General features: G+C 33.9%; 1 protein-coding gene and 1 pseudogene across 1 annotated transcript; one reads left to right on the top strand and one right to left on the bottom strand.

Annotated features, from left to right (window-relative positions):
* The first annotated feature begins 3,252 nt into the window (after positions 1-3,252).
* LOC127157916 (zinc-binding protein A33) lies at positions 3,253-6,140 on the top strand. Its single transcript, XM_051101094.1, has 6 exons — positions 3,253-3,847; positions 4,113-4,208; positions 4,315-4,545; positions 4,699-4,721; positions 4,805-4,923; positions 5,457-6,140. The coding sequence occupies exons 1-6, from the start codon at positions 3,452-3,454 to the stop codon at positions 5,999-6,001; spliced, it is 1,410 nt and encodes a 469-aa protein (XP_050957051.1). The 5' UTR covers positions 3,253-3,451; the 3' UTR covers positions 6,002-6,140.
* A 6,769-nt stretch (positions 6,141-12,909) lies between these two features.
* On the bottom strand, positions 12,910-14,129 carry LOC127157915 (cyclic nucleotide-gated olfactory channel-like; annotated as a pseudogene).
* Positions 14,130-17,823: the final 3,694 nt, after the last annotated feature.

Here is a 17,823-nt window from a genome sequence, read left to right as displayed (position 1 = left end):
ACTTTTCTTCCCTTGAAATCAAAAATTATGACTTAATGTTGCATTGCTGCAACAATATGAAAAAAATTATAATAAGAAAAACAAAGTTCCAAGTGCCCAACCAAACGGAACATTAATCACTATAATGGTAAGTAAAAAAAAATAATAATAATAATAATACAAAATAAATAAATAAATAAATAAATAAATAAAATAAGACACACAAACAACATTTTATGAAAATCAATGTCAATTTATGAAGTCATCTTATGTGATGTTCTCTCAAATATATAGTTGGATTGAAACAACATTCAAGATGACTTTGGGAATGACTGAAGGTAACTAGTGAAAAATAACTGCAGATTAACAATTGCCACCTCAAAAAAAATATTTTCTTCTTCTGTTGTTATTTTGCAAATTAGCAACATATTAGTGCACTGCTGCCTCTAACTGGTTTATTAATGTCATTGGTTCCTTTGTGGATACTTGAATATTTTAAGTAAGCGTCACTCAAAGTAGTAAGTAAATTGTTTTACTTGCTTGAAAGTAGCTGTAACTTAATAAAACCTAGTAAGTATTGCAAATAAGTAAAGATAACTAATTATATCTAAGTAAGGTAAACTATTGGATTTTACAGTGTGGGCGCAGCTTGAGCACCAGTTCAACTAAAAGCTCAGCTTCACAGTCCTGGAAGATACGGACCTTCTTCAGTGTATCCAGATGTACATTAATAGCAATCTCAGCCCGCAGTTTGTTGGGCAGATTCTTTAGGACATCCTGCTCATCAATTGCTTTCTTGTTGATCCACAAGTAGTCGAACCATTTGATGACTCAAACTTCCAGTTCTTTGCTGACCTTTCTGAACTGCATGTAGTGTTTGATGGTACGATGTAAGCCTGAAACTCAGCCCGTGTGGCATTCATGTTTGAGGTCATGGCTCCTATGTTACACATAATGGTGGTATGTTTCATGTTCAACAACGGTTCATGTTCAGTGCTAAAATTTTATTGAAATCAACTGATAACAAACTAAAGCAGTAGTGTAGTTTATTTGCTTCTTTAGAAATAAACATTTAGTATTATTGGTTCTTTAAAATGGATGAATATCATAAAACAGCTGCTATGGATTAACTCTAGTGATGATACAGCTAGCAGACAGTTCACTGAATGCCCTCTTCTGTACAATTACATCGTCCATGTTATTACTATAAAACTAAGTCAGGCACACTAAATAATAAAATATACACTGTAAAAAAACCAAAACAAATTGTTTCAACTTAAAATAATTTGTTACCCCGTAGACTTTTTTTTAGTCAACTTTAAATTTTTAGTTTAGACTTGTTTATTTAAGTGACAACTTAGATATTTTAGTTGAGTAAACTACAAATTTTAAGTAAGCAGGGTAACAAATTATTTTAAGTTAAAACAACTTGGGACCTGGGACTGAGCTTTTTGCAAGGGAGGCGAAGACGGAGATCACGTGTAGAAAGCCAGACCCACTGACCCGGACGATAGTTTGGATTGGGGCGCAGATGGCAATCAGCCTGTTCCCTTGCTCAGCGATTGGCCCATTGAAGGTGTACATGGGCCTCATTCCAGGTCTCCTCACTCCGCTGGAGCCAGGAGTTTACAGTGGGTAACTCTGAAGGTTCCCCTGACCATGGGAATAATGGAGGTTGGAAACCCAGCACACATTGGAAGGGAGTGAGGCCTGTGGCCAGCTTGTGGAGGGAGTTCTGAGCATATTCGGCCAATAATAGGTAGCGGCTCCAGTCCGACTGATTGCGATGGCAGTGTGAACGAAAGAAAAGAGTTCCTGATTTAGATGTTCCACCTGACCACTGGACTGAGGATGATAACCAGAGGCTAACATTGATATTGAGTTTCTGACAGAAGGCAGTCCAGGCACGGGAGGTGAATTGTGGTCCCCGGTCAGAGAGGGAGGACGTAGAATCTAAAGACATAGTTGCGTAACAATTTAACCAGGGACACTGAGGTATGGGTAAGGGTTATAATAAACCGGCAGGTAATTGGTGAGAGGGTTTGGAGGCATTACATGTTGGGCAGTCCTGGACGTAAGATATCATGTCAGCCTGCAATGAAGACCACCAAAAACGATTGGAGAGTAGACATATGGTGGCGGCAGTACCTGGATGGCCAGAGCTGGGAGTGGAGTGGACCTGAAAAAACGATCAGTTAATAGAAGGTTGGATAAAAATATCTTGTAGGCCTATTTTATTTGATGTACTTTGGGTAATATTTATTAATGATAAACTTCTTTCGAATGCATCGCGCACAGACAGCATTCACATAGACAGCATCCCCTGTTGTTAATATAATAATTTAATAATGTATTAATTTCTATAATAATTAATATAATAATTTCTTAACTCAAAATAAAATATTAATAAATCTATCTCTGATAATCCCGGGTTACTATGGTCACGCAGGTTTCCCCTCCTCATTTCGATCTTGTTACTTAACGTTCTATATGTAAATGGCATAAATACAATCATAAATTGTTTGATTTAATGGCTTAACATGTAAAACACATAAGATGTTACTGACATTAGCACAGTCACTGCTCTCATAGTCAATGTAGTGTTTCCCTTTATGTGGTCTACTCTTCAGTAAAATGATAAAAGAAAAGAAAAAGCAAAGAAGAGAAGAAAAGAAAAGAAAAAAGCATAACAAACTCTTTTAAATATCAAACATAAGATTATTGAACTTTTAACAACATTTAGTCTTTTTACTGATGGTGGGAAAAATAAATACATAATAAAACTAACATAAAATAACATTTTTAACATTTACTCTCCTTATCCAGTCCCATGTAATGGGAAATAGAAATCCACTATCAGAATTAACAAGATCATTTTAAGGTACAATTTAATTTTTCAAGAAATTAATTTGACACAAGATGTGGTAACATGTCCACTGAAAACAAATTAGAGTGTTTGTTGTGTAATTATGTTGGTATATACACTGACAGGGTATATTCCCTTTACTAGCAATAAAACACACACACATTCACAGTCTCAGTCTAAATTAATAAATATTTTATTGAAAGTATTATATACGATTTAATTCTCTTATTATGACTAACATAGTTTCTATATAATGTCTTTAGTTTAATTATTTTTCTTTCTTTTTTTTTTTCATTTTACTTCATTGAGTCTGTGAGATGAAAGCACAAAAGGGTTAAATAAACTATACATTCATCTCATCAGAAACTCCACCCTCTCACAACCTTTAACCTTTACCAGGAAGTGACTAGTCTTATAATTTCTCTCTTTCATATCATACTGAAAGCTAAAAAGAGTGTTGTGGAGATCAGTGGAGGACACTATAAATGAGGATTTTGGAGAAGTGTATTAAACAGAATAGATTTTTTTAACTTATTTACTTTTCAAACCAAAATTCAGAAAGTGAAAGTAAATTGTAGATTGTTGTAGCTTTTACAAGAAGAGGAAATGGATTCAAAATCTGTGGAAGATCTTTCTTGTCCTGTGTGCTGTGAAATCTTCAAGGATCCTGTTCTTCTGTCCTGTAGTCACAGTATTTGTAAAGAGTGTCTTCAACAGTTCTGGAAGACCAAGAAAACTCAGGAGTGTCCTGTCTGCAGGAGAAGATCCTCAAAACAAGATCCTCCATGTAATCTAGCGTTAAAAAACTTGTGTGATTTACAGATAAAGGAGAGAAATGAAAGACGTTCTTCAGGATCTGAGGAGATCTGCAGTTTACACAGTGAGAAACTCAAACTCTTCTGTCTGAAGGACAAACAGTCTGTGTGTTTAGTGTGCAGAGACTCAGAGAAACACGTCAATCACACATTCAGACCCATCAGTGAAGTGGCTTCATCTCATAAGGTGAGACAAATTTCTTTCATTTCATATGCTAAGCACAGTGCTTTACTAGTAATAGCTGTTTATACAATAGACCAGTTTAATGTTCATCCTTTACAAGTTAAATAATTTAAAAAAAAATACATTATGTCCTGGAAATTTCAGGCACAAAAGGGACTATTTCCTGGTAATGACCATACAGCATACAATTAACAATAACTATATAAATGTCCAAACATACTAAAACTCTTAGCTATGTAAATTTCATAGATTTTCATCTTAACTTTAGGAGGAACTGAATACAGCACTGACATCCCTACAAAACAAGCTCAAACATGCAAAAAAAATGAAAGCAGAGTGTGATGAAACAGTTCAGCACATCAAGGTGAGGATATCGAGTAAAGAGTCAAACATTCACAGAGTTTATGATGGACATTAGTGGAGTGAGTGTTAATGCAGATCTGACTGAAGTGAATGTGATGTGATTTCAGTCTCAAGCTGAGCACACAGAGCGTCAGATTAAAGAGGAGTTTGAGAAGCTTCATCAGTTTCTCAGAGATGAAGAAGAAGCTACAATCACTGCACTGAGAGAGGAAGAGGAGCAGAAGAACCGGATGATGAAGGAGAAACTGGAGGAGATGAACAGACACATCTCAGCTCTTTCACACACAATCAAAGACACTGAGGAGATGATGAAAGCCAATGACGTCTGCTTTCTCAAGGTGACAGCTGAATTTAGCTTCATCGTTTGTGCATAAAACAACTTTGAAATCACTCAACCAATGATCAAACTCTCAATTTGAGTAGAGAGAAAATGAACAGTTATGAGTGTTTGATGAGATATTAACATGTTTTTCAAACTCTATATTTTACAGAATTTTAACGTCACGATGGGAAGGTAAGTTGATCTGCTCGTGTTTCTTCTCTCAGTGAATCTGAACTCAAATCCACTGCAGTTCTGACTCCTGAATGTTCTTTCAGAGTCCAGATCTCACAGCCGGATCCACAGATGAGTTCTGGAGCTTTGATTCATGTGTCACATTACTTGAGTAACCTGCTGTTCAGAGTCTGGAAGAAGATGCAGGAAACTGTCCAACACAGTGAGTCTCCAGCAGATTTGACACCAGTACAAAGATTAAATTGTTCAGATATAAACAAAGACAGACAGATTAACATTTAATAAAAAATACATTTAATAATCACTATGAAGTTGAGATGAATGTGAACTGTATTTCATAAGATGATACAGCCAGGGATGGGCAGTATTTCAAATACAAGTGTACAGAATACTGTTTTGTATTTAAATACATTTAATCTTAATATTTTTTGTATTTTCAAAATACATAAAATACTTTTTGACAATCAACCTCTTTATTAGACTGCTGATTTCCTGTATCAACAAATATACACAAATACTAAATACAAACATACTAAGATTAAATGTATTTAAATACAAAATACATTTGACTTTTTCCAAAACTCAAATACATGTCAAATGTATTTGAAATACTGCCCATCTCTGCACACAGCAAACTAATGTCTACAAACACAGTCTATTTCTCATGGTGTATGTTTACATTTATAATACCATCACATTTCATCCTTCAATCCTGTAATTTTATTCTCGTTGCAGCTCCAGTGACTCTAGATCCAATCACAGCACATCCTGGCCTCACACTCTCTACTGATCTGACCAGTGTGTCGTACAGTGATGAAGATCAAGATGTTCCTGATAATCCAGAGAGGTTTGACTATTATCCATGTGTTCTGGGTTCTGAGGGCTTTAACTCAGGAACACACTGCTGGGATGTGGAGGTTGGAGACAATCCATACTGGAGTCTTGGAATAACCACAGCATCAAACCAAAGGAAGGGAGACATTTTCTTTAACACTAATGTTTGGTATTTTCGGTACATAAACAGTGAATACTTCTCACAATCCAAAGAGCAAACCTCGACTTACGTTACAGTTAAAGTGAAGCTGCAGCGTGTGAGAGTTCATCTGGACTATGACAGAGGAAAGGTGTCGTTCTCTGATCCTCTAACTAACATCTGTCTGTGTACATTCACAACAACCTTCACAGAAACTGTCTTTCCATTCTTATATAATCGCTGCACAACTTCCCCTCTGAAGATCTTAAGAGTTAAACTGATTGTAACAGCAGAAAATCACAGTTAAATCTCATTCTGCTTTTAGATAAATTTACTTAAGGTACAAGAATTTACTGTGTTTATTGTTTTACAAATGATGGTCTAATAGCAACACTGTAATTTATCAATCACACTTTAATTATATACAAGTAAAAGTAGTATAGTACTGTATAGTATAATTAATTTAAAAATATAATAAAATCCAATAACTAACTATACAATGCATACAGTAATTAAATATGTTTAAATAGACATTTACAAAGATATGTAAGTCATGTAAGATATGTAAGTAAAATAAAGTGTTTATATTAATCATCTTGTCTATTAAATACTCACTGAAATTATGCATTTCAGTGCATTTAAAGTACAACTGCAGTGACAAATTATGACATAATACCATGTAGGTTGTTAATTGTATTTTGAGATTTGCTCATTTAGACTCAAAAATGAATGTGAGATTGCAGTGGATTGTGGAGTGATGGGGTTTAACAGACTAAATGATTGGACACGTCAGGCATACGTCACTACACTGTAAAACCCAATAGTTTACCTTACTTAGTTACAATTAGTTACCTTTACTTAGTTACTATACTTACTAGGTTTTATTAAGTTACAGCTACTTTCAAGGCAAATAAAACAATTTACTTACTTGCTTTGAGTGATGTTTACTTAAAATATTCAAGTATCCACAAAGAAACCAATGACATTAATAAACCAGTGAGAGGCAGCAGTGCACTAATATGTTGCTAATGTGCAACATAACAACAGAAGAAGAGAAAAAGTTTTTGAGATGGGGCAATTTTTAGTAGACTTTTCACTCACATCGTTCTTTCACTATTTGAATTCACTCATTTCCCAAAGTCATCTTGAATGTTGAATTTTCAATACAACTGAAATATTTGAGAGAACATCACATAAGCTGACTTCATAAATTAATGTTGATTTTCCTGAAAAGGTTTTTTTTTTTTTTTTTAATACTCACCATTATAGTAAATAGTGTTACTTTTGGTTGGGCACTTGGAACTTTGTTTATACTACTATGGTTTTCTTTCTATTGTTGCAACAATGCAGTATGAAATCACAGTTTGTTTGATTTCAAACAAAGGACAGTAATAAATAGATTGCTTTTAGAAGGTGATTTGTATTCTAGCTAAATCATGAAGTTGAGTGTTTTTTATGCTGATTAATGATTTTTTTTTTTTTACATTTATGCTATTGTTTTTTTTTTTTTTTTTTATAAACATTGTAAGAAGCTTGTAACTGCATTGATACAATCTTTTAATATTTGGGGTAATGTGTGTTAGTCAACATTCAGCATGTGAATCAGGACAATGGTAACAACTCAATTTTATTTGTTTTTATTAACTATCAATAACCATTTTATGAGCTTTTTTTGTTTGTTTTTTGTTGTGCTACTACTGACACAAGACAGCAAATGAAATTGGCAAATACAAACAACAACAGTAAAGCAAAGCAATTGCATAATTTATTCATGCCGCAATGCACTCTGGGAGTCAGTGAGTAGCTATACTAAGTCAAGAGTAAACCTAAAGTAAAGAATCAAGTACTCTCAACAGTTTTTTGTTAGTTACTACAACTCTTGTGTAAGTAAACTATACTGAGTAAGCATTTGTCAGTACAACATACTATTCCTATTTCACTTTACTTAGTTTTTTTAAGGTAATCAGTTTCCACGCTTTTTACAAGTAAAGTCAACTAATTACATTTTACAGTGTACACTGGAAAATCAAATTAGTTGGGCTTACTTAAAAAAAAGCATGCAAACCGATTGCCTTAAAAAAACTAAGTGAAATAGGAATAGTATGTTGTACTGACAAAAGCTTAGTTAGTATAGTTTACTTACACAAGAGTTCTAGTAACTAAAAAAGAACTGTAGGGGGTACTTAATCATTTACTTTAGGCTTACAGTATAGCTATAGTATTGACTTAGTATAGCTACTCACTGACTCCCAGAGTGCATTGCAGCATGAATAAATTATGCAATTGCTTTGTTTTACTGTTGTTGTTTTTATTTGCTAATTTTATTTACTGACTTATGTCAGTAGTAACACAACAAAAAGAGAAAATAAAATAATATAACAGTTATTGTCACAATTAATAAAAATATATAAAATTGAATTGTTATCATTGTTGTGATTCATGTGCTGAATGTTGAAGTCTGTGACTTGAGCAGATCACCACAAATATTAAAGAATTGTTTCAACCCAATGAAATTTCTTAAGATGCTTGTTTAGAACAATGAAATTATAAAACATTAGCTAAAGAATTAAAAGATTTAGCTAATCAAAATTTCAGAATTGTAAGGTTACCTTTTAGTAGTGACCTGCTTACTATTTTTCTTCCCTTGAAATCAAAAAATATGACTTCATGTTACATTGCTGTATCAATAGGAAGAAAATTATAATAAGAAATACAAAGTTCAAAGTGCTTGTTACACCCCTGGACTTTCTAGTTGGTTTCTCCCATCATCTCCCCTGCAGCTCTGTGTGTTTTGGTTTCTCTCTCATTGTCTGCACCTGTGTTTGTAATCAGTCTGTGTATATATAGCGTGTGTTTTCCCTCTTGCTTTGTCGGACGTTGATGTTGCTATCCCGTACTCCTGTGTTTCCCGTTGTTTCCCTCTGGATTATTATTAAACTGTTCGTTTTTCTACATCGTTGTTTTGTTTTGCCTCGTCTGATCGTGACAGTGCCCAACCAAATGGAACATTAATCCCTATAATGGTAAGTAAAATAATAATAATAATAATAATAATAAAATAAATAAATAAATAAATAAAAAAAGACACACAAACAACATTTGATGAAAATCAACATCATTTTATGAAGCTTATGTGATGTTCTCTAAAATATATAGTTGTATTGAAACAACATTCAAGATGACTTTGGGAAATGAGTGAATGTAACTAGTGAAAAATAATTGCAGATTAAAAATTGCCACCTCAAAAAAAATTGCTTTTCTTCTTCTTCTGTTGTTATTTAGCAAATTAGCAACATATTAGTGCACTGCTGCCTCTCACTGGTTTATTAATGTCATTGGTTCCTTTGTGGCTACTTGAATATTTTAAGTAAGCATCACTCAAAGTAGTAAGTAAATTGTTTTACTCGCTTGAAAGTAGCTGTAACTTATTAAAACCTAGTAAGTATAGCAACTAAGTAAAGATAACTAATTTTATCTAAGTAAGGTAAACTATTGGATTTTAGAGAAAAGTCTGACATTTACACTGGAGCTATGAAAATGTAAAATAAATAAATAAATAAAAAATAATGACTGCTAGGAATTTTCACGTATTTTTTTTTTTTTTTTACTTTATACGTCTTGGCCACAATCTTGTGTAAATTTATTTTTATAGAAATAAAAGGAAACTTATATTAAATAATTAGCTATGAGAAAAAAGTTACCAAAGGAACATCTGTAGAGTTGCTTTATTATCTATTTTTTTTATTTTTTTTTTTTTTCCACTATTAATGTGCCTGACAGTAGACAGTGAAATGAGAAATCACACCAGTCACAGCACTGAACTCTGAAAACAAAGTCAATGGAGGAACCTCACACTATTTTGTTAGTCATTTATAGAACTGGTTATGACTTATGATTTTCTCTATAGCTCTGGAACAAAAGTAAATTTTGCCCTCCACAAATGAGACTCACTGATGACGTTCCAGGAAATCCCTTAAATGGACAAAGGCATTCATTCAGCTTTTGCTGTAGATGTAGCCTAGCAGCTGAATAACATGCATATAGAGGTTTTACTTATAAACCATGAATACAATAAACAATTACTGCAACAATATATGGCTTTCTGTGTTCTTCAAGCCATCTCGGGTATTTTTATAAGAATAAAGTAAATTTAAAATGCAATGCTAACCGACATAGCCTTTATCAATGTTTAGAATAATCTAAAGTGGCATGATTTCTGCCTCATTCAATAAAACCATGTCAGATCACAAAAAATAGGTTATTTCAAAGTCTCGGCTGATGTTGTGACGTGTATTTGCACTAAACATATCATTATAACATATCATTGGACAACATGTTTGTAATCTTTTCTTGTTTTCATGGTAAACAATTACCAAGGTAGGCTAACATACAGCAGCCCTACTTACCAATCAAATTAATTCAGCATATTAATGTATTGTATTACCATGTGGACTCTGATTGGACGGTGGAGAGGTACTCATGTTTATGTAATGATCTTTTTAAAAGAAGATATCTCCAAATACATTCTTACTAGTACTTTATGAGGTTAAAGATATCTCCAAATGAACAGGGAAGGGTAGTTAATCTGTTTTTGATATCATTCTTTCATTTCTGACTAGTAATTATTGCAATAGTGACTAGTATCTATTTAAATATTACTACACTGTAAAATCGAATTAGTTGGGCTTACTTAAAAAAAAGCATGCAAACCGATTGCCTTAAAAAAACTAAGTAAAGTGAAATAGGAATAGTATATTGTACTGACAAATGCTTAGTATAGTTTACTTACACAAGAGTTCTAGTAACTAAAAAAGAACTGTAGGGGGTACTTGATCCTTTACTTTAGACTTACTTTAGACTTAGTATAGCTACTCACTGACTCCCAGAGTGCATTGCGGCATGAATAAATTATGCAATTGCTTTGTTTTACTGTTGTTGTTTTTATTTGCTAATTTTATTTACTGTTTTGTGTCAGTAGTAGCACAACAAAAAAAGAAAAGAAAAGAATAAAATAGTTATTGTCACAATTAATAAAAATAAATAAAATTGAATCGTTACCATTGTTGTGATTCACTTGCTGAATGTTAAAGTCTCACTTTGACTAGAGCACATTACCACAAATATCAAAGGATTGTCTTACTCTAATTAAGTTTCTCAAGGTGTTTATGATGAACATTAAAATTGTTGAAGATCATTTATAAATATATTAAAGAATATTAGCTAATTAATTAAGTTACTGATTAAGAAAAATGAGTGGATTACCTTCTAAAAGTGATTCACTTATTATTTTTTTTCCCCTTGAAATCAAAAATTATGATTTCATGTTGCATTGCTGCATCAAGAAAAAAAAAAAATATAACAAGATAAACAAAGTTCCAAATGCCCAACCAAAGGGAACATTAATCACTATAATGGTAAGTAAAAAACAGACCCCCCCCCCCCACAATTTATGAAAATCAACATCAATTTATCAAGTCAGCTTATATGATGTTCTACCAAATATTTCAGTTGTATTGAAACAACATTCAAGATGACTTTGGGAAATGAGTGAATATAACTAGTGAAAAATAATTGCAGATTAAAAATTGCCCCACCTCAAAAACTTTTCTTTTCTTCTTCTTCTGTTTTTATTTTGCAAATTAGCAACATATTAGTGCACTGCTGCCTCTCACTGGTTTATTAATGTCATTGGTTCCTTTGTGGCTACTTGAATATTTTAAGTAAGCGTCACTCAAAGTAGTAAGTAAATTGTTTTACTTGCCTTGAAAGTAGATGTAACTTGCTAAAACCTAGTAAGTATAGCATCTAAGTAAAGATAACTAATTATATCTAAGTAAGGTAAACTATTGGATTTTACAGTGTAGTAAGCATTCATTAGATACTAGTACTTATTTAATAGATACTGGTACTAATTCATTAGATATTAGTAACTATTTAATAGATACTAGTAGTTATTCATTAGGTAGTACTTATTTATTAAACACTAGTATCTTTCATAATTATTGCTAGAAACAATTTTTATCTTACTAGAGCTGCTTTTTTACTCGTCTTAAGTTATGACTAGTCTGAATGGCCACAGTAGAGTTCAATTAAACATTTTACTAGTAAAATAAAAAATCTTACTAGTAACATTTCAAATAAGTACTAGTATCTAATAAATCTGTACTAGTATCTTTTGAATAAATACTTGTCGCTAATCAGTAAGTATTAGTATGTAACAATTACAAGGTACTAGTACCTATTAAATAAGTACTAGTATCAAATAAAGAAGAACTAGTATATAATGAATAAATACTAGTACGTAATAATTAAGAACTAGTATCTATTTAATAGGTTAGAGTATCTAATAAATAAATACTAGTATGTAATGATTAAGTACTATAGTATCTAGGTACTAGTATCTAAAAAATAAGTACTAGTACCTAATGTTTAACTACTAGTACATAAAAATTATGTACTAGTCACAAATGGAATACATACTAGTCAAAACTGAAAAGTTGATATCTCAATGACAGATCACATAGAAATCAATGGTAAAATTTAAAATGTTTTACTAGTAACAACAGAATAGTTACTAGTCACTATTGAAATAAGTACTCGTATCTAATAAATAAGTACTAGTATCTATTTAATAGATACTAGTATCTAACGAATAAGTACCAGTATCTATTAAATAGATACTCGTATCTAATGAATAAGTACTAGTATCTAATAAATAACTACTAGTGTCTAATAAATAAGTACTAGTGTCTATTTAATAGGTACTAGTATCTAATGAATGAGTACTGGTATCTAATAAATAAGAACTAGTATCTAATGAATAAGTACTAGTATCTTTTAAAAAGGTACTAGTAGCTAAACAACAAGCACTAATAGCTAAAGAATAAGTACTAGTACTTAATGGAAAAGATACTAGTAACTAAAAAATAAGTACTAGTAGCATGAAAATAGATAGCTTTTAGATTAAATAGTACCGCTTTTAGATTAAATGTTAAAACGGCTTTCCATAGTACACCATTGTCACTTCCAAAAACAAAATGATGGTGAAGTAGGTGGAAACGTGCAGTTTAAGGGCTCTAATATTATAATAAGATCCTTTTACCACGTCACCAGGGGGAGCAAAGTCTAATTATTTTTATTTATTTATTTTTTTGCTTGCAGAAAAAGGCTTACCAAAACAAAGTTACTGGGTTGTCCTTTTTCACATTTTCTGTGTTAGTAGATGAACTGGGGACCCGATTGTAGCACTTAAACATGGAAAAAGTCAGATTTGTCACCTTTAAAAGAAGCTGCTCAAATCATTAATTTGTGAATCAGACTACACTTGGCATTATGTGTTTGTTTTTGTAAGAACAATATGTACACAGTGCTTTTATCATCAAATTTAGAGCCCAAAATGATATTCAAAAATCAGATCAATATGATTTTTTATGTGGTGTAGAGATTTAGCCATCCATCTTACATTGAAAGATTTGTGATAGCAACTAAACTGTACTGCCCATCTCTAATTAACATTAACATAAGTAAACTGAATGACAGGACTGGTCAGGTGATCTTAACATGGCAGTACTAATAAAGAATGATTGGTACCTCTACAATAATGTAGAATAAAACATTTGTAGAAGTCTAGAAGTTTTTGTTTGTTTGTTTGTTTCTTGAAGACTGATATGTGTGGACTCTCATCTTATCTGTGTTTACACAAATTAATGGCATATCTCAAATAGTGTTCATTTTTTTATGTGTGCATCCTTTTCTAATTAGCAAAGCATCACACAAAAAGTACATCTTTAAGTGGGCAAAACCTTGTTATTGTATGTTTTATAAGACAATCAGTTGAGCTCAGTTCCATGACATTTACTGTCCACAATTCCACATGCATGTGAACAATTTTGTAGGTTTTGTCTTGTCCTGTCATTGTTGTAAATGGTTTACATATGATTGCTATTGAATGGTCATCAAGGCTACTGTATAAGGTTCTGTCTTTGATGAGGATGATAATCTCACCAAAGCAGCTGCCGGCCATCAAGTGTGTATACTGAGTCACCCCATCATCGGCCAAAACAGCAAGACCATCCTCTTGATGATGTACATGTCTTTTCCTATGTCTCCCTTTCGGCAGATGTAGTCTCCGGGAATGAAGACCTGTGGCCGCAGCTTGAGCACCAGTTTAGTCAAAAGTCCAGCTTCACAGTCCTGGAAGATACGGACCTTCTTCAGTGTATCCAGATGCACATTAATAGCAATCTCAGCCCGCAGTTTGTTGGGCAGATTCTTTAGGACATTGTGCTCATCAATTGCTTTCTTGTTGGTCCACAAGTTGTCAAACCATTTGATGACTCTAACTTCCAGCTCTTTGCTGACCTTTCTGAACTGCATGTAGTGTTTGATGGTATGATGTGAGCCTGAACTCGTGTGGCATTCATGTTTGAGATCATGGCTGGATAGGTTTTTTTAATGTTTTTTTCTGATGAGCAGGAAGGCCCTGACAGATCTGCTGGACCTTCTGAGAAGTGAACTGCAACATTGATGAGGTGCCACAATCGAGACCCTGCTGTTTTTTTCTGCTTTCCAGAGTGTTTGACATGCCTCATTTTACTGTCACCGCATTGTCCTCTGAGTCGCTGAGGAGGTTTTGGCTATTCGCTACCGAGTGATTCACCTCCTGAAGACCCCAGAAAACATGGAGGCAGTTGACTGTGTGTTTGCAGGGCTGGGCTTAAAATTGATGTTGTTTTTCTGATGTTAAACATATGTTGTAAATAGTTGTAAAAAGCACTTTGAGTAATGTATAGAACGATTCGTTTTAAAGGGGTTCTCGGGTGCCCATTTTCCACAAGTTGATATGATTCTTTAGGCTCTTAATAAAATGTCTATAATATACTTTGGTTAAAAATTCTCAATGGTAATGATGACCACTATGTTCATTATTACATCCAGCAACACAACACCTCAATGGCTCAATCTGAGATATTCTTGTCTAACTTACATTCCTGCTCCGGCATCGAAACAATGGAGGTCGGACTGTTACAGCTGATCTGAGGTAAGAGCTCATGTCAATCAACTATCGTGGGAGTGGCCTCTGTCTGTGTGATGCCACAACAACAGGCATCTGAGAACGGATCGATTTGAAAAAGGGAATATTACTTTTACAGATTAATTAAAAACCACTGCATGGATTTTTATCATTATAGGGTAGATTTGTACATGCACTGCCAACACACATTAATGTTCAAACATGTAAAAGTGAACTTTGCATCCAATGACCCCTTTAACGTGTAAAAAAATATTTTTCAGCACAAAAAAATAAAATGTATTAAAAAAAGTTATAAGCTATATATATATATATATATATATATATATATATAAAATTATAACTTCATTAAAAAAAATAACAACATACATAACAATTACTTCTCTTTTATTTACACATGAACATGCATAACAAATACAAATATAAAATGTATAGAAAGTACTCAGACTCATTTACAAATAAATGACATTACAAAAATACCACATATTAATTTCACTTTTAACTTACACCACAAAAATAAACTACAGAAACTAGGTTGTTTCACTGACAATGTGACATTTAAAAAAAAAAGATATTGAAAATTTTTAATGTACCCATTTTTTTCCACTGTTTTATCTTCTTGAGAGAATGGCTCATTAGCCACTGAAAGTGCGATGGCACCTACTGTATCCGTTAGTGTTCTTTTTCTTCCCACTTTGATACCCATTATGCCAAAACTGGCCAAACATCCTGTCCACCATTTTGATTAATGTTGAAAACCGTCTCTGGTTACTTGTGTAACCTTGGTTCCCTGAGAGGAGGGAACGAGACATTATGTATATGGAAAACCCTTTTCCTCGAAATGCTGAAGCCTGATTGAACCACTCTATTGCTTTGCAATAGCCAATGGCATCCGGGCATTCGCCTAATTGGCTGGCTCAGCCACTATATACGCGATGTTGGGCGCCAAAATACCTCAGAATCTTTCGACTGAACGAGAGCTACTGAGGCTATAAGGAGGTTTTTCACACGGCAATCTAGGTAATGTCTCGTTCCCTCCTCTCAGGGAACCAAGGTTACACAAGTAACCAGAGACGTTCCCTTATCGAGTCGGTTTCTCGACATTACGTGTGGGGAACGTATAAAACCCCGCTGTGTGAAGACAGAACCGACCAACTCACACATAGCCGACACCGAGGGCTAAGCGCTGAGGCAGTAGCAGCAAAGAGTATAGAAGTACCAAGAGGCGAAACTCAATAGAACGCTCCATAGCAACAGTTCCGCCCATGACATAACTGTGCTGCCGCCATTTTGGACTGACACCTACACAAAACGCCATAGAATAATACGAGCCAGTCGCGCTTGACCAACTTACAATGACTTATGTAAAGTTTGTATATATATGTTTTTATATCTAAATTAAATATTATAGACAGGTCCCCTTCACCAATTGACTAGACTGTTTCATACTGCTTACTGTTTACCAAGTAAACCGATACAATTACTGCAAACCCTTTACTTACCCATATCTATGTTCTATTGTATTTTTTTCCTTGTTAAGTTAAAAACTTAATGTAGTGAAATAACCAGATTCGATGTTTGGTAGTGATAGAGTCAGACACACTCAAATTTATTTATTCACAATGTAATTTTTTTTTTTATTAAAAAATACATTTATAAAAAAATGGTACACATTCATAAAAAACTGTTCAAATTTATCACAAAATATGAACACCTAGCAACCACTGTCTCACGGACTCCAACTATTGTGAGGTCTCTGTAATTTGTCATGTATTAAGTGAACACTGAACTGAAAATAGTAATAGATCAAAATCAAATAAGCAACAGAGATCAAAACCACCACCGGCAATTGTGTTACCCGCTACAGCTGAAATCAACCTGCATTTGGCGAGTTGGCGGATGTTAATGTCAAGCAGTCCTGCTAACAATTTAATATGTACTGTAAAATCGATTCATAGTCAAAATATTTCCCCTTATTATTATTACCTTTGTGGATCACTTGGAAACCGGTGAAACGCAAAATCATGCCTGGTGGATTGATAATTGCTGCAGTTTATTGCAGCACACTGCTTACGTTTCAGCCACTTGCTCGCTCGCATCTTCTGCACACTTTTTGCAGGTGTCAGTCCAAAATGGCGGCAACGCCTCCGCAGCGCCATCTATAGACTGTTGCCCATATCAGTACAGAGTTTCGCCTCTTGGTACTTCTATACTCTTTGGTAGCAGACAACTTAACGCGCTCGCCCCTCCCTTTCAAGGTCGGGTATATGGAGATAAAATAATGCCATAAAGATTTGCATGTGAAGAGTACGTGTTGTGCAAGTGTACATAAGACTGTAAGCGTAAATTAAATTTGCATGCGCAAGAGAAGCTTTGTAAAAGGGTAAATCGCGTTTCAAGCGTAAGAAAAAAAAGATTTGCAGCATTTTACTGTTACTCGTAAGTGTACCCAACAAACATGAGACGTCTACCCGACGTGCAGATCATGTCTATATTACGACAAAGACGTTGAAATGACGTCGTTTGGAGGTCGTTTGCTCAGTGGGTACGTCATGTGTTGTGAAACTGCAGCTTTATGCTTTCGCAAAATAAATACGATCTGCATTCTTCCGACTTCCATTTCTCCGCGCTTACTTTTGGCACGTTCTTTTCGCTAAAATACGGTCAAAAGCACTGCAAGTCTGTGAACAGTGATTTGCACACGAAAACAACAGTTTGCAAAACAGATTGACTGCGTAGGACCAATATGTATGTGAAAAAACAGACTGTTGCAAATGTCTAAATGACTTGTTGTGTATGTAGGACACAAAGTTGCCGAAATAATCCGATACGTACAGCTCCTTCTTTCTTCTTTCTGCGCTTACACTTTTGGCACGATTCTCTCACTCACTGAGTTTTGCAAGCGTGAGGGGGAGGGCGGGGCCACCACTTTCTGTAGCCAATCAAATCAGACTCTCGCGGACTCCATTTACTCTTATCTGATTGGTTCAATAAACGCATCACACGCCAAAACATTTATCTTCATTTAGTTTTCGCTGTCGCTCGCTTCCAGTGGAATGGTACTTTTAATGTAGACATACATTAAAAATAAAATAAAA

Source organism: Labeo rohita, unplaced genomic scaffold (assembly GCF_022985175.1).
Source record: "Labeo rohita strain BAU-BD-2019 unplaced genomic scaffold, IGBB_LRoh.1.0 scaffold_1252, whole genome shotgun sequence".
In the NCBI taxonomy this organism is placed as follows: Eukaryota; Metazoa; Chordata; class Actinopteri; order Cypriniformes; family Cyprinidae; genus Labeo; species Labeo rohita.
Note: the sequence above shows the minus strand (reverse complement) of the source record. Positions and strands in the feature narration are given on the sequence as shown.